The sequence below is a fragment of the Myxine glutinosa genome, chromosome 2, assembly GCF_964187855.1.
Source record: "Myxine glutinosa chromosome 2, kmMyxGlut1.1, whole genome shotgun sequence".
Taxonomy (NCBI): Eukaryota; Metazoa; Chordata; class Myxini; order Myxiniformes; family Myxinidae; genus Myxine; species Myxine glutinosa.
In genome coordinates this window covers 270,354,282-270,379,663 of record NC_136262.1, presented here as the reverse complement: position 1 = coordinate 270,379,663, position 25,382 = coordinate 270,354,282, and the positions used below count along the sequence as shown (strand labels likewise).

The 25,382-nt window shown below is 45.4% G+C and overlaps 1 protein-coding gene across 2 annotated transcripts in view; it reads left to right on the top strand.

Moving 5' to 3' along the window:
• The window catches only part of RADX (RPA1 related single stranded DNA binding protein, X-linked), a 106,565-nt gene that overhangs the window by 63,525 nt on the left and 17,658 nt on the right, over positions 1-25,382 (top strand). For both annotated transcript variants that reach the window (XM_068105691.2, XM_068105690.2), the window contains exon 9: positions 1,789-1,922. In XM_068105691.2, the coding sequence (XP_067961792.2) occupies positions 1,789-1,922 (134 nt within the window). The remainder of the gene's footprint in view (positions 1-1,788; positions 1,923-25,382) is intronic.

Sequence of the window (25,382 nt, the reverse complement as noted above, 5' to 3'; positions counted from 1 at the left end):
GAGATTTCATGCTCTGTATCGTTTTTGGCCCCATCACTCAACGGTGAAGAATCACTTTAAAATTAAATAATTCTCGTATCCGCATCCGCATTCAGATCTTCACCAAAATCTAACCAATTCTTCCCTGTCACACACCCAACCTCTTCTCCAAATTTCGTCTGAATGCGTCCACAACCTTTTGACATATCGTGCTATATGTTGGTTTAGCCCCATCACTCAATGGGGGTGAGGGCTAGCGGCTAGCCTGGTGTTGGGCTAGCGGTTAGGGTGCCGGCTTAGGATCCTAGGATCCTGGGTTCGAATCCCGGTCGATCGCTGAATTAACGCCAGGGGGTTGACTCAGCCTGTCATCCTTCCGAGGTCGGCTAATTGAGTACCAGTTCACTGGTAATTCCCTGCTTGTAATTCCCTGCTTGTCGCTTGTCGGCCCTGCTTGGCGCAGCTTGTCCTTGCTTGTCGCCCTGCTTGTCGCTGTAATTCCCTGCTTGTCGTAAAAGGCGACAAAAAGGGTTGGCGGCAGGAAGGGCATCCGGCCGTAAAACATTGCTTCAAAAAGGGGACCGGAAAAAAAACAACAACAACAACAACGGTCCCCGAAAAAGGCCAACCCCCGCTTTTCGGGGGAAAATGGCCTCTAAATGTGGTTATTTTTATTTTTTTACTCAATGGTGAAGAATCACTTCAAAATTAAATAATTCTCGTAAATCCGCATCCGCATTCAGATCTTCACCAAAATCTAACCAATTCTTCCCTGTCACACACCCAACCTCTTCTCCAAATTTCGTCTGAATCCGTCCACAACCTTTTGACATATCGTGCTATATGTTGGTTTAGCCCCATCACTCAATGGGGGTGAGGGCTAGCGGCTAGCCTGGTGTTGGGCTAGCGGTTAGGGTGCCGGCTTAGGATCCTAGGATCCTGGGTTCGAATCCCGGTCGATCGCTGAATTAACGCCAGGGGGTTGACTCAGCCTGTCATCCTTCCGACGTCGGCTAATTGAGTACCAGTTCACTGGTAATTCCCTGCTTGTAATTCCCTGCTTGTCGCTTGTCGGCCCTGCTTGTCGCAGCTTGTCCCTGCTTGTCGCCCTGCTTGTCGCTGTAATTCCCTGCTTGTCGTAAAAGGCGACAAAAAGGGTTGGCGGCAGGAAGGGCATCCGGCCGTAAAACATTGCTTCAAAAGGGGACCGGAAAAAAAACAAACAACAACAACCACGGTCCCCGAAAAAGGCCAACCCCCGCTTTGCGGGGAAAAATGGCCTCTAAATGTGGTTATTTTTATTTTTTTACTCAATGGTGAAGAATCACTTCAAAATTAAATAATTCTCGTATCCGCATCCGCATTCAGATCTTCACCAAAATCTAACCAATTCTTCCCTGTCACACGCCCAACCTCTTCTCCAAATTTCGTCTGAATGCGTCCACAACCTTTTGAGATTTCACACTATGTATCGTTTTTGGCCCCATCACTCAATGGCGAAGAATCACTTTAAAATTAAATAATTCTCGTATTCGCATCCGGATTCAGATCTTCACCAAAATCTAACCAATTCTTCCCTGTCACACACCCAACCTGTTCTCCAAATTTCGTCCGAATGTGTCCACAACCTTTTCAGATATCCCGTTCGCAGACAAACAGACAGAGGTGAACTATAAGTTACATCCACCTTTGGTGGCGAAGGTAATAAACACTGTACACTGTACAATATGTCGGAGTTTTTACCTTTTAATGGGCAAACATTCCAAGCCCTCATTCTTACCCAATGACCACATTTTATATGCGGTGCAGCTGGATTGGTGCTGACCAGTACCAAAGTGCTTGGAGACGTTCTTGCTTCTCTCCACTACAGAGAGCAGCGCAGAGTAGTTGTTCAAGCTACAATCGCAGCCATACTCTACTGCTCGAACCTTGAAGAGCATCAGGTATGGCCGTTCGTGCCCGAGTGAAACGGCAGTGTGCCCGGTGCTGTCTCGTCATGTGTGCCGGTGCTGTCTCGTCATGTGTGCCCGGTGCTGTCTCGTCATGTGTGCCCGGTGCTGTCTCATCATGTGTGCCCGGTGCTGTCTCGTCATGTGTGCCCGGTGCTGTCTCGTCATGTGTGCCCGGTGCTGTCTCGTCATGTGTGTATACACACACACACACACACACACACACACACACACACACACGTGCCGTTTCTCGGACTAATGTGAGAATCTCATTCCGAATCCCTTTCCGAATCCCTCTTAACTCGCAAGTCAAGCCTCCATATCAAAATCTTTGTAATCTTGTACCATAGGCAGTTTGTGATACGATAAGCAATCCTTCCTGACCGTTTAGTTTTGTTTGCTTGTACTCCAAGATGGCGGACAGCAAATGTGGTGACGTCACGTGCACATGCATCCTCTGTTGAAGGGGGCGTTATCAAAATAACATGTCGTTTGGTATTTGTTCATTACGCGATTCTCTTAGCAGCACTGCACCAGGACGACAGTCATAGTTTGGTTTGACCCCACAGGTGAACAAATCTGTAAACAGAGGGGAACACCTTGTCATTTGGGTGATCCTGTCAAGTTCTAACCAAGCTTGAGTCTGCGTACCTCAATACACCTGAGGGATCGGGTACATTTACAGCATGGGATATATTTGTTGTTCTTCACCAAGAGGACATAAAATGAATCCATCTGGTGTTACGATGCAATGGTTGTTTACCCATGAAACCACATGATGTTTTTACATTAAAACTGCATCTCACACCTTCATTTTGTTCTGCATCACGTGATGCTGTGCTATTTTACTGTCCCAATGTTAGAGTGATGAGATTATTGTGAAGTGTTCCCCCTATTATACCCTGCAATCACCTGAAATACCATTCCCACATTTTTCATCTAAATCCAGGCTGCATCCCAAATATACCGTGTAGTATCCTCTATTTTGGCGGCATCCCAAATATACCGTGTAGTAGCCTCTATTTTGGCGGCATCCCAAATATACCGTGTAGTAGCCTCTATTTTGGCGGCATCCCAAATATACCGTGTAGTATTAAAGCGCGGCGTTACGCGCGCTGCTTGTGAGCAAGGAGGAAGCGGACAAGCGGTAACATATAAACGTCTTTATTGTAAGAGCACACTGTAACACTGAACTGCTCCGGGCTGGTCGCCCGGTGTATATCATGAGGCCACGCCTACCCCTCGGGCGTGGCCACCGCCCACTTGGTGCGTGGAATGATGTCACCACGCCATTGGGCTTTTGTGTCCGCCACACGCGCCCCCCCAGAATTCCCGCGCACCTGGAGGGCCAGTTTGCGGGGCAGACGAATGACCCGGCCGAAGCGCCCCCTGGCGATCGGCGGCGTCCGGGGTGCAGGGATGCCAGGTGGGATGCCCCTGGCTGCCCCTGGGATGGGTGCAGGACCGGGGGGCGGCGTGGCGGCGGGGCTGGGCGGTGCCGGGGGTCCGCCCGCAGGAGGGCGGCCCCGACGTGGGGGTCGGGCCACTGGCGGTGGATGGTCCACATCGAGGTGGGCCGGCTTGAGGCGGTCTACCGAAACGCGGTCAGGAGTACCGCCGATGTCCAGGGTGAAGTGCTTCGCCCCGGTCTCCAGCACGCGGAAAGGCCCGTCGTACGGGGGCCGCAGTGGTGTCCGATGGGCATCGTGGCGGACGAAGACGTACTCCGCCGTGCGAAGCTCCGGGGCGACGTGCGTCGGTGGGTGCCCGTGGCATGCCGTTGGCACCGGGGCGAACCTCTGGGCGGTCTCTTGCAGAGCGGAGCGCTGCTGCGCCGCGGACCATGGTGCCGTGGAGTCGGGGAGGAACTCGCCCGGCACCCGCAGCGGTTGCCCGAAGACCAACTCCGCCGCGGATGCACGCAGGTCCTCCTTGGGCACCGTCCGGAGGCCCAGCAGGACCCAGGGGAGCCTGTCGACCCAGCCGCCGTCGCGGAGGGTGGCCCGGAGCGCGGCCTTCAATGAGCGGTGAAATCGCTCACACAGGCCGTTAGCCTGGGGGTGGTAGGCCGTGGTTCGGTGCAGCCGGACCCCGAGCCCCTGCGCAACTGCCCCCCAGAGCTCCGAGGTGAAGTCGTGGCGTCATTGAGACGGCGATAGTCCCCGCACGGTCGCCATCCCCCGCCGGGCTTCGACGTCAAGCGCAGACGGCTTGTCCAGGCCGAGACGTTCAGCTCGCTCGCTTGTGCGTTGCCCAGCTCAACGAGCGGCTTGCCAAGCGGCTTGCCGAACGATTCGGTTCCGGCCACGTTGGTCTGTACGCTTCCGGCAGCGGACGCATTCACCCGCCTCCTCGCCGGCTTCCCGGCCCTCACGCGGCCCACCTTCTCGGCGGGGGCCGTCAAGCACGGGGTGGCCCATCACATCCCCACCGTCGGGCCACCGGTCTACGCCCGGGCACGCCGCCTCGAGCCGACGAAGCTGGCGGTGGCAAAAGCGGCGTTCGCTACCCTGGAGCGACTCGGCATTGTTCGGCGCTCAGAGAGCGCTTGGGCGTCGCCGCTGCACATCGTGCCGAAGCCCGGCGGGGGATGGCGACCGTGCGGGGACTATCGCCGTCTCAATGACGCCACGACTCCCGACCGCTACCCCGTCCCCCACATTCAGGACTTTTCCGCCCGTTTGGCGGGCAGGTCCTTCTTCTCGAAGGTGGACCTCATACGCGGCTACCATCAGGTCCCCGTCAGGCCGGAGGACGTCCCGAAGACGGCGGTCATCACGCCATTCGGACTCTTCGAGTTCCTGCGCATGCCCTTCGGTCTGAAGAATGCGGCTCAGGCGTTCCAGCGACTGATGGACAGCGTCCTGCGCGACTTGGATTTTGTCTACGTCTACCTGGACGATATCCTCGTCGCCAGCGCGTCCCGTGAAGAGCACCTACGCCACCTCCGCACGCTCTTCGAACGCCTGGGCCAGCATGGCCTGATTGTGAACCCCGCAAAGTGCCGGTTCGGCGCCGCCACAATCGATTTTCTGGGGCACCGTGTCACCAGGCACGGAGCCGTCCCCCTACCGGCCAAGGTGGAGGCGGTGAAGGGGTTTCCGCGCCCCCGCACGATCAGAGGGCTGCAGGAGTTCCTGGGCATGGTGAACTTTTACCATCGGTTCCTGCCCCGTATCGCCCAGCTCCTGCGCCCCCTGCACGAAGCTCTCCGAGGTAAGCCGGGCAAAGGCGACGTTACCTGGACCGAGCAGATGGACACGGCGTTCACGGGCGCGAAGCTCGCCTTGGCTAACGCCACCATGCTCGCGCACCCGGCGCCCGATGCACCGATCGCCCTCACCACCGATGCCTCGGACTACGCGGTGGGCGCGGTGCACGAGCAATGGGTGCTTGGAGCTTGGCAACCGCTGGCGTTCTTTAGCCGGCAGCTTCGCCCGCCCGAGCGCCGTTACAGTACTTTCGACCGCGAGTTGCTCGGACTTCACTTGGCGGTCAGGCACTTCCGCCATCTGCTCGAGGGCCGGGCGTTCACTGCCTTCGTCGACCACAAGCCGCTGATCTTTGCGATGGGCAAAGTCACCGAGCCGTGGTCGGCCCGGCAGCAGCGTCACCTCTCGGCCGTGTCCGAGTACACGACGGACATCCATCACGTCGGGGTCACCAGTAAAGCGCGGCGTTACGCGCGCTGCTTGTGAGCAAGGAGGAAGCGGACAAGCGGTAACATATAAACGTCTTTATTGTAAGAGCACACTGTAACACTGAACTGCTCCGGGCTGGTCGCCCGGTGTATATCATGAGGCCACGCCTACCCCTCGGGCGTGGCCACCGCCCACTTGGTGCGTGGAATGATGTCACCACGCCAGTGGGCTTTTGTGTCCGCCACAGTATCCTCTATTTTGGCTGAATCCAAAATATACCGTGTAGTATCCTCTATTTTGGCGGCATCCCAAATATACCGTGTAGTATCCTCTATTTTGGCGGCATCCCAAATATACCGTGTAGTATCCTCTATTTTGGCTGAATCCAAAATATACCGTGTAGTATCCTCTATTTTGGCGGCATCCCAAATATACCGTGTAGTATCCTCTATTTTGGCGGCATCCCAAATATACCATGTAGTATCCTCTATTTTGGCGGCATCCCAAATATACCGTGTGGTATCCTCTATTTTGGCGGCATCCCAAATATACCGTGTGGTATCCTCTATTTTGGCGGCATCCCAAATATACCGTGTGGTATCCTCTATTTTGGCTGAATCCAAAATATACCGTGTAGTATCCTCTATTTTGGCGGCATCCCAAATATACCGTGTAGTATCCTCTATTTTGGCGGCATCCCAAATATACCATGTAGTATCCTCTATTTTGGCGGCATTCCAAATATACCGTGTGGTATCCTCTATTTTGGCGGCATCCCAAATATACCGTGTGGTATCCTCTATTTTGGCGGCATCCCAAATATACCGTGTAGTATGCTCTATTTTGGCGGCATCCCAAATATACCGTGTAGTATCCTCTATTTTGGCGGCATCCCAAATATACCGTGTAGTAGCCTCTATTTTGGCGGCATCCCAAATATACCGTGTAGTAGCCTCTATTTTGGCTGCATCCCAAATATACCGCGTAGTATCCTCTATTTTGGCTGCATCCAAAATATACCGTGTGGTATCCTCTATTTTGGCGGCATCCCAAATATACCGTGTAGTATCCTCTATTTTGGCTGCATCCCAAATATACCGTGTAGTATCCTCTATTTTGGCTGCATCCCAAATATACCGCGTAGTATCCTCTATTTTGGCTGCATCCCAAATATACCGTGTGGTATCCTCTATTTTGGCGGCATCCCAAATATACCGTGTAGTATCCTCTAGTTTGGCGGCATCCCAAATATACCATGTGGTATCCTCTATTTTGGTGGCATCCCAAATATACCGTGTAGTATCCTCTATTTTGGCTGCATCCCAAATATACCACGTAGTATCCTCTATTTTGGCTGCATCCCAAATATACCGTGTGGTATCCTCTATTTTGGCGGCATCCCAAATATACCATGTAGTATCCTCTATTTTGGCTGCATCCCAAATATACCGTGTGGTATCCTCTATTTTGGCGGCATCCCAAATATACCGTGTAGTATCCTCTATTTTGGCTGCATCCCAAATATACCGTGTAGTATCCTCTATTTTGGCTGCATCCCAAATATACTGTGTGGTATCCTCTATTTTGGCTGCATCCCAAATATACCGTGTAGTATCCTCTATTTTGGCTGCATCCAAAATATACCGTGTGGTATCCTCTATTTTGGCTGCATCCCAAATATACCGTGTAGTATCCTCTATTTTGGCGGCATCCCAAATATACCGTGTAGTATCCTCTATTTTGGCTGCATCCCAAATATACCGTGTAGTATCCTCTATTTTGGCTGCATCCCAAATATACCGTGTGGTATCCTCTATTTTGGCGGCATCCCAAATATACCGTGTAGTATCCTCTATTTTGGCTGCATCCCAAATATACCGTGTGGTATCCTCTATTTTGGCTGCATCCCAAATATACCGTGTAGTATCCTCTATTTTGGCTGCATCTCAAATATACCTTGTAGTATCCTCTATTTTGGCTGCATCCCAAATATACCGTGTGGTATCCTCTATTTTGGCTGCATCCCAAATATACCGTGTGGTATCCTCTATTTTGGCGGCATCCCAAATATACCGTGTAGTATCCTCTATTTTGGCTGCATCCCAAATATACCGTGTAGTATCCTCTATTTTGGCGGCATCCCAAATATACCGTGTAGTATCCTCTATTTTGGCTGCATCCCAAATATACCGTGTAGTATCCTCTATTTTGGCTGCATCCCAAATATACCGTGTGGTATCCTCTATTTTGGCTGCATCCCAAATATACCGTGTAGTATCCTCTATTTTGGCTGCATCCCAAATATACCGTGTAGTATCCTCTATTTTGGCTGCATCCCAAATATACCGTGTGGTATCCTCTATTTTGGCTGCATCCCAAATATACCGTGTGGTATTCTCTATTTTGGCGGCATCCCAAATATACCGTGTAGTATCCTCTATTTTGGCTGCATCCCAAATATACCGTGTAGTATCCTCTATTTTGGCGGCATCCCAAATATACCGTGTGGTATCCTCTATTTTGGCTGCATCCCAAATATACCGTGTGGTATCCTCTATTTTGGCTGCATCCCAAATATACCGTGTGGTATCCTCTATTTTGGCGGCATCCCAAATATACCGTGTAACATCCTCTATTTTGGCTGCATCCCAAATATACCGTGTGGTATCCTCTATTTTGGCGGCATCCCAAATATACCGTGTAGTATCCTCTATTTTGGCTGCATCCCAAATATACCGTGTGGTATCCTCTATTTTGGCGGCATCCCAAATATACCGTGTAACATCCTCTATTTTGGCTGCATCCCAAATATACCGTGTGGTATCCTCTATTTTGGCTGCATCCCAAATATACCGTGTGGTATCCTCTATTTTGGCGGCATCCCAAATATACCGTGTAGTATCCTTTATTTTGGCGGCATCCCAAATATACCGTGTGGTATCCTCTATTTTGGCGGCATCCCAAATATACCGTGTAACATCCTCTATTTTGGCTGCATCCCAAATATACCGTGTGGTATCCTCTATTTTGGCTGCATCCCAAATATACCGTGTGGTATCCTCTATTTTGGCGGCATCCCAAATATACCGTGTAGTATCCTTTATTTTGGCGGCATCCCAAATATACCGTGTGGTATCCTCTATTTTGGCGGCATCCCAAATATACCGTGTGGTATCCTCTATTTTGGCGGCATCCCAAAAATACCGTGTGGTATCCTCTATTTTGGCGGCATCCCAAATATACCGTGTGGTATCCTCTATTTTGGCAGCATCCCAAATATACCGTGTGGTATCCTCTATTTTGGCGGCATCCCAAATATACCGTGTGGTATCCTCTATTTTGGCGGCATCCCAAATATACCGTGTGGTATCCTCTATTTTGGCGGCATCCCAAATATACCGTGTGGTATCCTCTATTTTGGCTGCATCCCAAATATACCGTGTGGTATCCTCTATTTTGGCTGCATCCCAAATATACCGTGTAACATCCTCTATTTTGGCTGCATCCCAAATATACCGTGTGGTATCCTCTATTTTGGCGGCATCCCAAATATACCGTGTGGTATCCTCTATTTTGGCGGCATCCCAAATATACCGTGTGGTATCCTCTATTTTGGCTGCATCCCAAATATACCGTGTAACATCCTCTATTTTGGCTGCATCCCAAATATACCGTGTAGTATCCTCTATTTTGGCTGCATCCCAAATATACCGTGTAACATCCTCTATTTTGGCTGCATCCCAAATATACCGTGTAGTATCCTCTATTTTGGCTGCATCCCAAATATACCATGTAGTATCCTCTATTTTGGCGGCATCCCAAATATACCGTGTGGTATCCTCTATTTTGGCGGCATCCCAAATATACCGTGTAACATCCTCTATTTTGGCTGCATCCCAAATATACCGTGTGGTATCCTCTATTTTGGCAGCATCCCAAATATACCGTGTAACATCCTCTATTTTGGCTGCATCCCAAATATACCGTGTGGTATCCTCTATTTTGGCGGCATCCCAAATATACCGGGTAGTATCCTCTATTTTGGCTGCATCCCAAATATACCGTGTAGTATCCTCTATTTTGGCTGCATCCCAAATATACCGTGTAGTATCCTCTATTTTGGCTGCATCCCAAATATACCGTGTAACATCCTCTATTTTGGCTGCATCCCAAATATACCGTGTGGTATCCTCTATTTTGGCTGCATCCCAAATATACCGTGTGGTATCCTCTATTTTGGCTGCATCCCAAATATACCGTGTGGTATCCTCTATTTTGGCTGCATCCCAAATATACCGTGTAACATCCTCTATTTTGGCTGCATCCCAAATATACCGTGTGGTATCCTCTATTTTGGCTGCATCCCAAATATACCGTGTGGTATCCTCTATTTTGGCTGCATCCCAAATATACCGTGTGGTATCCTCTATTTTGGCTGCATCCCAAATGTACCGTGTAGTATCCTCTATTTTGTAAAAGTCTTTCCTTTGTATTGCGTGATGTTCTGATCTCTGTGGTACTTCTTGCTCCTCTCACCTGTGCCCTGTGCATCGCACCACTCTAGGCTTACCTGCACTAGCTCTGCCTTTCAAACCCAGTTTCATTAACAGGACCGAATCACTTTCCTGCCTCCAATCCTTCCATCGTATTAGCTCCGCCATGGAAGGTGATCGCAGGTTATGCTTTCACACCTGTTTATCTGTTTTTGTTTGGCTGTGATGCACGATATCTCAATAAGTTATGGACACATTCGGATGAAACTAGGTGGGCAGGTTGGGTATGTGTCAAGGTTGAATTGATTTGATTTTGGTGAAGATCCGAATTTGAGAATTTGAAGATTTCTTCATGAAGTAATTCTTCACCATTGAGAGATGTGGCCAAAAACGATATGGAGCACAATATCTCAAAAAGTTATTGACGCATTTGGACAAAACTAGGATGAGGGACTCGGATGACTTGGGTTGGTGACGAGAACTAACCGATTCGATTTGGGTTCGGGTCCGGATGCAGATCCGGCTCATCATTGAGATACAAAACGTAAACTGTTCAGAGTGGTAAAGGTGTGCGCACTAACGAGTGCTGTCCTAGTTGGTCAAACTGCAACTCTTGATGAAAATGATTTTTACCGTCATCTAGTTTTTTTCTTCTTCTTCTTTCTCTATCCCCTCCGCCTATTCTCCACCTTGTTTCCCTTTACTCATCCTTTATTAAAGACTAGTAAAGGTATCCAGGCAATGCAGGGTCGCTTCACTGACGGGAACATCGAGAGTGGGCAGCAGGAGGAGGGGTGAGTGGGGAGCAGGGGTGAGGGGTGAGTGCGGAGTAGGAGGAGGGGTGAGAGGGGAGCAGGAGAACGGGTGAGAGGGGAGCAGGAGGAGGGGTGAGAGGAGAGCAGGAGGAGGGGTGAGTGGGGAGCAGGAGGAGGGGTGAGAGGCGAGCAGGAGGAGGGGTGAGAGGAGAGCAGGAGGAGGGGTGAGAGGGGAGCAGGAGGAGGGGTGAGAGGGGAGCAGGAGGAGGGGTGAGGGCAGCAGGAGGAGGGGGTGAGAGGGGAGCAGGAGTAGGGGTGAGAGGGGAGCAGGAGTAGGGGTGAGAGGGGAGCAGGAGGAGGGGTAAGAGGGGAGCAGGAGGAGGGGTGAGAGGGGAGCAGGAGGATGGGTGAGAGGGGAGCAGGAGGAGGGGTGAGAGGGGAGCAGGAGAAGGTGTGAGTGGGGAGCAGGAGGAGGGGTGAGCGATGAGAGGGGAGCAGGAGGAGGGGTGAGAGGGAAGCAGGGGTAGAGTGAGAGGAGGGGTGAGTGGGGAGCAGGGTGAGTGGGGAGTAGGAGGAGGGTTGAGCGGGGGGGGAGCAGGAGGGGTGAGCAGGGTGTAGAAGGAGAGTGAGAGGAGTGGTGAGTGGGAAGCAGGGGTAGAGTGAGAGGAAGGATGAGTGGGGAGTAGTGGAGAGTGAGAGGAGGGGTGAGTGGGAAGCAGGGTTAGTGGGGAGCAGGAGGAGGGGTCAGCGGGGAGCAGGAGGACAGGGGGAGGGAGCAGCCTTGGTGTCCCATTACCAACAAGAGTGACAATTGCTTTGCAATACATGCCCCCTATCGATGTGATATTTTCCAAGTCAAAACGGGCATACAACAACAACAACAACATGCATTTTAAGGCCATTTTCCCTGCTAGAGTGGGGGTTAGCCTTGCGGTCCCCATGACAATCTTCTCCATTTTGGCCTATTTTCTGCATCTCTCCTTGTTAACCCTGTTGTGGAAGTATTTGGGGAGACTCAAGACTCCAATGACCGGACACAGGTTTTACAAAAGGTCTGGTTTATTAACTGGTTATTCACTTCATTCCAATTACCAAATAATACCGCTTAATTCAATAGACCAGGTTAACTCTTTTCGCATGGTCCTTCTCGTTCGGCCGATGTTCCTCCGCCACTCCCGTCGGGCAGAGGATCTGATGATGAGGAGTGCTCGTCCGTTCCGTCGGTCAGAGCTCCTGGTGACAAGTCCTCTCGACTCAACGTTTGCTCTCGTTTATATGGACAAACTGGACTTAATCCCCTGTCCGCTGAACGTTAATCCTTTCTCCGCTAATGCCCCGAGGTCATGCATGCACCAAGTCCTGGCATCAGCTCGCTCCCCTCCTGCTGTGAGTTCCGTTTACCAAACGATAGGGGGGTGCTTCAGCCAGGGGCTGTGACCAGGTGGACAAGAGATTATCATGTTCGGGCACATTCCTGACACTCATTTACGAACTCGACTTTCACAGAGTTTGCAGGTAAAATGTATCTGCTTCGTTACCAGTGTTAATTAATAAGTTACCAGTGCCAATTAATAAGTTACACTGAGTTACACTTCCACAATTCCCTCATCTTTTTGTTTTTGTTTATATTAACCATTAATCTAAACATCAATATAAGTAAACAATCAATCACTACAAGTAAACATCATTACAAGTATAAGTAAATAATCAATCACTTTGGTAATCAAATTCCCTTGGGCATACACCGTCATCCTGCAAGAATCACAAAACATTTCGTTGGTCATTGACTCCTTCCATATCGTTCAATCTATTGCATTTGCATCACAAATATATTTTCAAAACAACACTTCACCATCACCAAGATACAACAATTTCACTTCATTTTCAAGTTTTGTAAAGCATCTGCACCATCTGGCAACAACGTTTGCCTCCACACAAATGTTGACTTTGTTTGAAAGGAAGGGCTGATCACTTGTGTTTGAATCCTGGTATGAAACATTTTCTCCTAATGTCTTCATAGCTCCTGCACTACTTCGTGTAGGATTTCGCTGTTGTGGTAACATTGCGGAGTCATAGACTGACCCTGCTCTCCTTGTAGCATTCTTGCCACTTTTTGCTGTAAACCATAGTAATTCCTGAACAAGGCCTTCACCCAGTTGTAGTCGACTTGCCTCCTCCCTCATTGTGAGTGGGCAGCAAGTATTGGTGTGACGTTGATTGGCCAGCAAGATGTGGAACAGGGATGCCGGATGCATCCACAATGATGTTGGGACCATGGTGTTCAGGTCATTCATGGTCCTTACCAGGAGCAACCAGCAGAATCGTGCACAGCTGTTGTGACAAGGGCACAGCCGTTTTTTGCAGCTCCATGCTGGTTCCCCGGACGTTGGTGAAGTAATAACATATGTCCCCGCATTTCACAGAGGTTGCAGGTAAAATGTCGTTGTCCTGCAACTTCTGATGTGGTGAATGTTCGAAGCCTTCGAACAAGAGTAAGTGATCGCCTTTCTTTCATATGTTGCAGTGTGATCCAGGCAAATGGTCACATAAATTTCCTTGGTGAAGGTAAGCATTCATCTCCAAGTTACACGGGAGAATGTCTTCATCATTCTTTGAGAAAGAGGGTGTATGCCACGATTAACTTCATTTTTTAGCCACAAATTTTCTTTCTCGAACTTCTTCCCAATTCCGTTAGCAATCCCTCCAAAATGTGATCTCATCTTATCCTTATGCTCAGTCACATCTGAATCTGCTTTCCGCACACACTGAATCAGATAGGGTACATCTTACCATGAAATTAGCATAATCATGTATATCTTCCGACAGTTTCACATTCAACAATTTGTTGTTTTTCCTTAACACAAAAGTTATATTCATTTATATGCGTCACACAAATAATATTCAATCAGGTATGTATTTTATTACTAAACTAAGAATAGCATCCACAATTGCTTTCAGGTTAATATAGTTCAAAAATTAACTCATGCAGGTATTTTAGCACTACTCTAAGAAAATAAATTGTATATGATTACAATCACAAACGGGAATACCTAATTCCCAACAACAATTTTCCCAAACCAACAAATTAAACATAATGTATTATTACCATAATTCCTCTCCACTTTTTCTTTTCCCTCTTTTTTTTCCCTAACAGCGTGTCACTCGTGGTGATATGAGTTCACTGATATTGTAATTGACACAACTCATAACATTGTCGTTATGCCATTATCTTAATTCTACTGTATTCACTATTCATTTGCAACATCACTTGATTCATTCTTTTAATCTCGGTATTATTTATATCATCATAACAATCTTTCTATTTTAGGTCCATATTTGTTTCTATTCTTATCAACCTCCTACGGTTTATCAATTTGTTCCAAAACACTGCAACCAAAGGTTTTAACCAAAGCTCTACCAAACTATTTCCAATTTGAACTCAAAATGCTAATTAAACAACAATTCAAAGAATTAACTTCAATGGGTCAACAAACTCATTTTATAAACAGATCTAATTTTCCCATCCAATAATTTTCCTTGCCAAATGTCATATTGCAACAACAACATCCAATACTAACAACTTTAATAAACCTTCGAAAAATGTCTCCCAAATCAATAAATTCCCTTTTTACTTCCCAAATACTCATCTGTAAATTACATATTCAATTACAGTTTTTCCCTATTTGTTCGGCCTAAATGGCCACTGAAGTGGCTGCCAACATGCAGTACCGTTTTTATCTACCAAGCAAGTATTCGTCCACATAAGATCTCTACCAAAATGTTGTTTGTAAAAAACAAATCTGGGATTTCTGATTACATGGATGCACACTCTCAGGACATTTCAGGCTGCTTGTTAACAATCCACTACGATAAATTAATTCCTTTACCCACAATCAAATAATTAGTACAAATTGAGGATATTATCCCTATCACATTCATTTATAGATTCATTATGTTGGATCTAAATTTTCTCCCACTGCTGCAAGGAAGAACAATAGCTCTAATAAGTCTTTGTAATATCTCACTTCATTTACCCAGCATCGAAGAATTTATTTACTATCCATTCCCATCTGTTAACCAGTGACTTTGTTTGAACTCCAAAACTTAATTTGATGAATCCCATGTGTACAGCTACCACTTATTGAAACCCATACTTTTGTAGAAAATATCCAAGTAAGTGTTTTTATTTTAAACCCCCTTAACTGTTGCTCATCCATTTCTATGCACCCAGTGAGTACTACTGACACCAGTATGCCAATATAGGTGTGCGAGTTTAACAAATATGTTGCAGGTACACGTGACATCGCGTTCTGAGTATAAATAACGTAACAGCGCGTTCATGGCTGCCCCTTGGTTTAAGATTCACAATGCATTCCGTTTTAAAACTCACAATAGTTCAAATCAGCAAGATTTTCTTTACTATTTTCCCATATCATCTATGCCTAATACACATCCATACATGCAGCACAATTTATATGCTGATAAAATTCAAGTTTATATATATATATATAAATCCATGAGCAGAGTATTCTGGGAAGTCAGTGTTAGACCTCTCCCAAATTTGGATAATTTTGTACTCCCTCATTTCCTTTTATGAAGCTCATATCCATAAATAGATGTTATTCTCATATAAATTCTATCAAAATGGAATCCCAAAATTACTCACAATTTTACTATTAATTAATGGCTGCTCATAACCCAGCACATCAAATCTTTATATTCCATTTCCCTTGACAAAAGAGATAATGTTCATAATCAAATTATATTTCTATTTTATTTTACGGATTCTCTGGATATTCAATCCCATCCACATAAAACTATCCATTTCCAGACAGGCACACTGTCGGTGTCAACAATCTTGTAAGATTGATATACAAAACAACAAAAACAAAAACACTAACATTGACACACATAAACACACACACACATGCATTATGCGTATTTGTTTGCGTTGGAACCATTATTTACAGATCAAGATGGGTGTCAATTTTATTTCAATTTCATAAAATTTGTCCTTCAATTTTATAAATGCTAATACACAAATAGACCAAAAAGTTTATTCTTAGAAAACCCCTATAATGTCACATTGAAATTACCCTTTCAGTTCCCACCATAATTTATCCAAATTTGACTACACACCCATTTGCATGTCAGTCGACCACTGACCTATCAATCATGCGGAACACTAGTCCGAAATTCCCACCTGATCATCATGTGACTCTTGTCACTTAGTTTCAAAAATTTGCAAAGCAATTGTTCCAACTTTGTAAATTTAAAATTGTGTGCCCAACATAAAAGATCCAATTTCGGCATTTGATCAATTAATTACTAACTTGCTTACAAGCAAAAGAAAAAATGAATAATTCTTGCTCCAAAAACTTTTCAGACCCAAGAATCATCGACAGTTATTCATGTTTGTCCAGTAATCTAATTTGTTGAGGCCAATCGTCATTTGGGATTTGTCGCAATGAAGGCCTAATCATTGTCTGAGGTATCGGTCAGCACTGGTACCCTTGATCTTGGTTTACCCTATTAACTTGTCTTCCTTTTGGTATACGGACATCCTCTTTTCCAATGTCCCATCCGTCCACACTTGAAACACCGGTTTCTGTCGTTGTCTCATCTGTGCACCTGTGCACTTGTATTGCTGGGCTGCATCTCTACATCCCTGAGTTGCCACTGCAATCTCTCGTTATCTCCTGAAACACGAAAAAATTCTCTGTACCGTCCTTTTTGGGGAGACAACTGGAAATCAGATGGGACAACTGTCACTTTCATTCCTAATTTCGAGGGCAGTTGTGCATTTGTCTCCTCCACTGTATCCTGTATCCTTTTTATTTTAAATTCTAGATCCGTTATCCGTTCTTGCTGTTCCCGTTGTCTGGATTCACCATCCCAAAGATGGAATGCAAGCCAGTCTACCGTTAGATTCTGTCTCTTTCTGGCTTTCAATCTTTGTTCTAATCTTTCCAATCGACTTCGCTCAAATGTACCATCTCTTGGAAACTCCTCATCATGTCCCTTTGTCCACAAATACCAATTCTCGACCTGCCTTATAGCTTCGGCACCATAACGGTCGTACATATGATGTGTACAAGTACCTTTTTGTGGAATCTCTGGTTGTCCTTGTGTATTCTTGCAGGCTCCATTTCCCATTCTGCCTTTTATCAAAGTAGCGTTGGATGTGTTGTAGTTTGTTCCTCTAAAGCTTCACTCGTACCTCCAGGAAGGGTCTCTCCACCTGTTCACACGGTGATTTCCAGAGAATCTCCCTCAGCTGTGGCTTTTGCACAATCCAATCTCACAGATCAGTATTTGCAGATGAGCCGGAGGGTCAGTATGAAATGGGTGAATCCTCAGGTGTCCGCTCTGTTGACGGGGAAATCACACAATGGTAACCGCACATATATACACAAAGAATTAAGTTAAGCACCCCCCCCCGTTTTTTTACAATCTCGCACATTACAAGTTTGTTGTCGTCAAAACAGTGTAATATACCCATGATATTGCTATATTTTCTGGAGAAGTGATATTATGGTCACATAAAAACATAACAATCATGCCGTTTTCAATATTTTATTCTGAATAATTTAAGGTGAAATTTTTTGGGAATTTTAGGCATATTTTCACCTCAATTTAAGTATGGAGCTATAGGTCCATCACGGACAGTGTGGATGACGTTTATGTTTTCTAACGTACAGTCATTGTTCTGAGAAGACCTCTAGCGATCTTTGCGTCAATAACGTGTGTAGGACCCACGTGATCGGATCACTGACTCAACCAATCACTTTTTTTCACTTTGATCACTCAATTTCATCAATGGATAATTGCTAATGTCATACCAATCATTATTTGATCTCACATACCTTAGAATATATGCCAATGTATACATATACACAAAGAATATATATTAGGGGGTGCTTACCTTAATTCGTTGTGTAGGGGTGCTTAACTTAATTCTTTGTGTATATATCTGTATATAAACTCACCACCTTGCTCAATTTTCCCAGGTTGTCTCCACATTGATAATATCTCGCAAAAATATCAAAGCTTCTTTCTTGAGACCGCATTTTCATCAATCAAACAATCAATATATTCAATTCAATTTATTCAGTTCAATTTATTCAGTTAAATTTATTCAATTAAATTCAATCAATTAGATTCAATCAATCAACAATTCAATCAATTATTCAATTTCAATTAATTCATCAATATTCATCAATAAATCAAATTAATCATTTTGGATGACTCCTTGCATAAGCCCTTTCCCCAATGATGTCAGGACAGGTCCATCCATTGACTGAGATCGAATCTCATCGGTCGTTACCTCTGGTTCGTACCTCATGTTAATTGATGAATCACCGTCCTGTCCTAGGGTCATATCTGACATATTTCCCCATTTTGCCTGGTCTCCACAAATTTTCTTTGCAACCACTAAAGGCAACTCATCCTTCATTCGTGAGACAGCCAAAATGGATGGCAGATATTAAAGTTCATTGGGAAAAATATCTCATCTTTTTTTTTTTCTTTTTTTTTTTTTAATAGTACCCAAATCTCTTGGTAATATAAATTTCGTAAAACTCCTGAAATAAGACTGTAAAATTCCTTCAATCATGCTAAATTTTGAAACTCCATCGCTTGTAACACCCAATTTATCCCATAGGGCTTGAAAGTTCTTTCCCAAGTTCATGCAATCATTCTGCATTTGAACCCTATGATATCATTCATAATAATCATCATGATTTTATAGTCATGGTCATATCATAATCATCTATTTAAAACGAACATTTCCTTTATCACCACAGCTATGTGGTATAATCAACAATAGAATAAAACTGTACATAGCAACAGGCTACCTCATGGCCACTTAGTATACCTATTGACAATAAGTCATAACAATATCGAATAATCATTGAACAATTCAAAAATCGCTTCCACTGCTCCAGCCGCAGCATTCGTCATTTTGTCTGCTCATCCGCGTGACCAAAACGAAATAAAGGGAGCTCAACCATTACACAGCGCTTTTAATGGCGCATGCCATAGGAACTCAACGCAATTTCGACTCGGCCAGAAAACGAGCAAATTTTGCAGGATGTTAACTGGAATTAGCCGTGAAAATATATCCAAAATACACAAACATACCCACCCACAGAAATAAACAACAAAACCCAAACAAACCCAAGGTCGACCATATTACACAATTACACATTCAATTACTCATTAAATTACTCATTAAATTACTCATTTCAGCATCGTAGTGATTGCTGAACTGTTCATGGGTTTATACACACCTTAAAAGAGGTATGCTTTGTGGTGTTGCCCACCTACCACGTTTAATTAAATTACACCATTTCAGCATCGTATTGATTGCTGAAATGTTCATGGGTTTATACACACCTTAAAAGAGGTATGCTTTGTGGTGTTGCCCACCTACCACGTTTAATTAAATTACACCATTTCAGCATCGTATTGATTGCTGAAATGTTCATGGGTTTATACACACCTTAAAAGAGGTATGCTTTGTGGTGTTGCCCACCTACCACGTTGAATTAAATTACATCATTTCAATTAAAACATCGCTTCTACTGCTCCAGCCGCAGCATTCGTCACTTTGTCTGCTCATCCGCATGACCAAAACGAAATAAAGGGAGCTCAACCATTACACAGCGCTTTTAATGGCGCATGCCATAGGAACTCAACGCAATTTCGACTCGGCCAGAAGACGAGCAAATTTTGCAGGATGTTAACTGGAATTAGTCGTGAAAATATATCCAAAATACCCAAAAATACACACCCACAAAAATAAACAACATTTATTCCGTTCAACAGAACAAACATTTCCTATATCATGCCATGCATGTCTTCAAAATTATATGACCAAGAGAAAAAGTAAAATTAATTAAAAACTGCGGGCAGTGATGATCCGGGGACCATACCGCTCCATCCTGATTGGACGAGTGCGTGCTAGAGTCGTTAACAATGACAGTCCAGATCCGATTGTTCAAAATTTCAACTCAATCGATCGAAAAATGAACGCAGGGATGCATTTTAAAGGTGCAATGGCACTAACTGAGTTGCCACGAATATGGCCACGAAATTGCCAATATGGCCATCACAAAATATTTTCCTTAATCAATTGGCTCATAGCATAACCAATCTGCAAGTATTTCATCCGAAGATGTATCTCTGAGGACTTTTAATTAAATAAGTCATTTATAAATCAACGAGTTAATTTATTAAATGATTAATCAATAAATCGAAATTTTCCTTGACAGCCACATCACTCGGTCAGTGTCATGTCCAAATATCAGCTTCCTTACTCAAAAGGTGCCTGAATTAATGTAATGTAATTGCTGTAATAAGATTACTGCAATTACTGTAATGATTACTGTAATTACTGTAATTACCGGAACTGTAATTACCTCAGGTAATTACTGTAATGTAATTACTGTAATTTAATAAGAAATGTAATTAATTAAATAAGTACTTCATTAATCGCTAATAATTAAATAACTCGTGAATTCTTATCCGATTTACTTAACATTTGAGTGTCCCCAAAACGTTGGAGCAAAACGTTGCAACAACGAAAGTGAAACGTTGTAGCGATGTTGTGGAAACGTTAGCACAACCCAACATTTGAATGTTCCCAAAACGTTGGAGCAAAACGTTGCAACAGCGAAAGTGAAACGTTGTAGCGACGTTGTAGAAACGTCAGCAAAACCCAACATTTAAATGTTCACAAAACGTTGGAGCAAAACGTTGCAACAACGAAAGTGAAACGTTGTGGCGACGTTGTGGAAACGTCAGCAAAACCCAACATTTAAATGTTCACAAAACGTTGGAGCAAAACGTTGCAACAACGAAAGTGAAACGTTGTGGCGACGTTGTGGAAACGTCAGCAAAACCCAACACGAAAGTGAAACGTTGTGGCGACGTTGTGGAAACGTCAGCAAAACCCAACATTTAAATGTTCACAAAACGTTGCAACAACAAATGATCACAAGTAATTATCACATTGCAATGACCTCTAAACATTCCTAAACCAATATCCCATTAAAAATTCCATTAAAATCCCATTAAAATCCCATATCTTGTCACCCTTTGCATTGTTGAAAGCAATTAATTCCATAACTCAATATTACCTCAATTTATATATACTAGGGCGTGCCCGCCCGCACGTACGTGCTTGCCCGTACGTGCTTGCAAAAAAACATGCGTGCTAACAACAACAACAAAAAACTTTGAAACCACGTGGCAGTTTCGACCACAGAACCCCCCCCCTCTATTTACATGAAATGGTTTGGTTCATTCGCAAAGCCAAAGCGAACGACTACAGAACCCCCCCCCCCCTCTATTTACATGAAATGGTTTGGTCCATTCACAAAGCCAAAGCGAACGACCACAGAACCCCCCCCCCCCCTCTATTTACATGAAATGGTTTGGTCCATTCACAAAGCCAAAGCGAACGACCACAGAACCCCCCCCCCTCTATTTACATGAAATGGTTTGGTCCATTCACAAAGCCAAAGCGAACGACCACAGAACCCCCCCCCCCCCTCTATTTACATGAAATGGTTTGGTCCATTCACAAAGCCAAAGCGAACGACCACAGAACCCCCCCCCCTCTATTTACATGAAATGGTTTGGTCCATTCACAAAGCCAAAGCGAACGACCACAGAACCCCCCCCCCCCCCCTCTATTTACATGAAATGGTTTGGTCCATTCGCAAAGCCAAAGCGAACGACCACAGAACCCCCCCCCCTCTATTTACATGAAATGGTTTGGTCCATTCGCAAAGCCAAAGCGAACGGCTTGCGAGTACGGTGACCATACCTTGGGACCCACTTGACCAGATAAATAAATATTAGGACCATCATCACACCAATGAATGACTCAATCCTTTAATGACTACATCCAAACCCAGACATTTTGAGTTCCGTAACTTTAATACTTCAAATTTTCCTTTCCTTCCCTTACTGATCCTTCGATGTAGGGATGGGTTCTTTTTAGGATCATGTTGCATCGAGCATTATTTTCCAAAACAGTGTGAACATTAAACCACACCAAAACCTCTGACATCCCACCATTAACACCTATTGCAAGCGTGCCGAATCAGTAAGCATCACCCCTCCTATGAGCCTCGACCAGAGGGTGGTTGTTACTCACAAACACTCGTCGCTAGCTGTTCCATTGTCTGCCGATTCCCACTCTGCTGCCGATTTCCACTAGCTGTTTTATTTCTCTGAGCTCATGAAAGTGGTGACAATGGGTGGTCTGCCATTGCTCTTCCACAAAAGCATCTTTCACCTTTCAATAAAATATTTGTACCAACCAAATCTGCGAGTATGGGGCGCAGAGAAAATACACAAAAAGCAACAGCCCTGGCTTTGCTTCCTGGAAGCTTCCTGGAAGTTTCCTGCAAAACGCTTTGCTTCTCGCAAAACGTCCGCCTATGAGAACTAGAGGGAGGGGAGGGAGAAGGAGCGGGAGCAAGAGACAGGGTGCCGGAATGGACATGAGGGACAATGAGGGACAGTGAGGGAGTGTTGGTATGCAATTTTTATCCAATCGCCATCTTTCACAATAATTCTGGACCGGCATGAGGTGGGATTGTCTGTCATGAATTTATTTGTTGATCGAACGAGTTTTAATTTGTCTAAATCCGACCAGTCGTTCCAAAGATATAAGCCGTTTTGTCGCAATACCATAAATTGGAATGAGGTAAAAATATATATGTATAAATATAATTCCATTTCCCGGTTCCCTGTCGCACGCCGAGCAAGTCGCGTGCTTTGAACAAGTGCAAAAAAAAAAAAAACTACTTTACACGTGTACGGGTGGGTAAACGAGTGTACCGGCCTTACACGTCTTGGAAGCAAATGGTCGCATGGTGCACGCATGCTCCGTTTGCTCCCAGGTCACAGTAAGGCCTTTAATGACCAGCGCCGACCTTGTGCATTTTATTTTTTTTTAGCGCAAAAAATACGTATTTACAGAAATCATTTAGGAAAACACGAATAATAACTACAGTCGTTTATCGAAGTACCATTCGTGATGGGTCACGCCACCTATCGCGGCATCGGTGCGCACGGAACCCCCAGAACCACCTCCTTCCCCATGTATGTACAAAACTATTTCCAAATTCGTAAATCATATTGGACAAAAACAAGCCACACTCACCTTTTAAAGACTTGTTTGTACAATTGATGTCAGCGGTGCCTCCAAATTGTAGGGGAATTTGTAGCTGAGACTCAAGACTCCAATGACCGGACACAGGTTTTACAAAAGGTCTGGTTTATTAACTGGTTATTCACTTCATTCCAATTACCAAATAATACCGCTTAATTCAATAGACCAGGTTAACTCTTTTCGCATGGTCCTTCTCGTTCGGCCGATGTTCCTCCGCCACTCCCGTCGGGCAGAGGATCTGATGATGAGGAGTGCTCGTCCGTTCCGTCGGTCAGAGCTCCTGGTGACAAGTCCTCTCGACTCAACGTTTGCTCTCGTTTATATGGACAAACTGGACTTAATCCCCTGTCCGCTGAACGTTAATCCTTTCTCCGCTAATGCCCCGAGGTCATGCATGCACCAAGTCCTGGCATCAGCTCGCTCCCCTCCTGCTGTGAGTTCCGTTTACCAAACGATAGGGGGGTGCTTCAGCCAGGGGCTGTGACCAGGTGGACAAGAGATTATCATGTTCGGGCACATTCCTGACACTCATTTACGAACTCGACTTTCACAGAGTTTGCAGGTAAAATGTATCTGCTTCGTTACCAGTGTTAATTAATAAGTTACCAGTGCCAATTAATAAGTTACACTGAGTTACACTTCCACAACCCCCTTGCCCGCATTTCTTCTTCCACCATCTTTAGCCAAGTCTTTCTCGGTCTTCCCCGTCCTCTACTTCCTTCTACATTAATTTCCATCACTCTTCTCAACCAGTCACTTTCATCCTTCCTCAACACATGACCAAACCATCTCAACCTGTTCCTCTTCACAGCATCAATCACAGGCAATATTCCCATCATCTTTCGCAATTCATCATTTGTCTTCCTCTCTCTCAACGATACTCCGCACATCCATCGAACCATTCGCATTTCCACCCTTTCCAGCCTCCGTTGCTGCTCTACGTTCATTACCCATGTCTCGCTCCCATAAATCATAACACTTCTCACACATGCAGCATACACCTTTCCCTTCAGCTTCAGCGACACTCTCCTCCTCATCAGCACGCCACTCAGTTCCCGAAACTTCTTCCATGCACATCTCACTCGAGCAACCGTTGCCGAGTCTGATCCACCTTCTCCATTCAGCATGTCTCCGAGGTAGCAAAATGTTTTCACACCTTCCAGCTTCACGCCGTCTCCAAGATCCAACTCAACATTTCCTCCATCTGCAGCTCCCTCTGTGCACACCTTACATTTGAATGTAGCTGCCACACTGGTAAATGACCCTCTCAGACCACTACATTTTTGATGAACCCACTCAGCGCACATTGTACATTGAATGGAGTTCACTCCGACACCCTTCCTGCACACAGCACACGGCCACTTCCCAGTTCTTTCCACCTCACCACATGCTTTACCACTTGCCATCACCTTCGTCTTTCCGATATTCACCTTCAGACCTTTTGTCTCCATACATTCCTTCCATTTGTTCATCTTTTCCTTCAGTCCATCCATACTTTCCGCAATCAACACCAGATCATCTGCATACAACAACTCCCACGGTAAACCCTCCTTTACGTTCTGAGCCAGCACCTCCATCACAGCTACAAATAGTAGTGGACTTAGTACCGACTCCTGATGCACTCCCACCTTCACCTCAAACTCACCACTGTTCCCGTCCTTCGTCCTTACAGCTGTGCGCGCTCTTTTGTGCATTGCCATCACTACTCTGATCAACCATTCCTCCACTCCTAACTTCCTCAATGCCCATGTCAATACTTTGCGTGGAACCCTATCGAATGCTTTCTCCAGATCAACAAACCCAAAAAACAACTTCTTCCTCTTCTCCATGTACTTCTCCTGCAACTGCCTCACAATGAAAAGCGCATCTGTCGTTCCTCTTCCTGGCATAAATCCAAACTGCATTTCATCAATCTTCACTTTCTTCCTTATCCTCCTCTCCAACACCGTTTCCAATACCTTCATTCCATGCTCCAATAACTTTATCGCTCGGTACGAGCCACACTCCAGAGGGTCACCTTTCCCCTTGTATAGAGGGACGAGGGTACTCAGTTCCCAATCCACTGGAATGCGGCCTTCTTTCACCACCAGATTACAGATCTCTGTCATTCTCTTCACACCCCAACTTCCTGCTGCCTTCAACATATCTCCCACAACTCCCGTCGGCCCTCCCGACGGGAGTTGTGGGAGATATGTGATTCCAGTGGATTGGGAACTTGATATGTGGGAGATATCTTTCACAGAGCTATGCCCGTCAAAATGGGCATAGCTCTGTGAAAAATTGAAGAAATGCCCTGAAACTTGAACCTGTTCTGTAACTTATCATAATTTTTTTAATGTACCAAGTTTCAGTTGAGTATGTTAAGAGGTATGGGA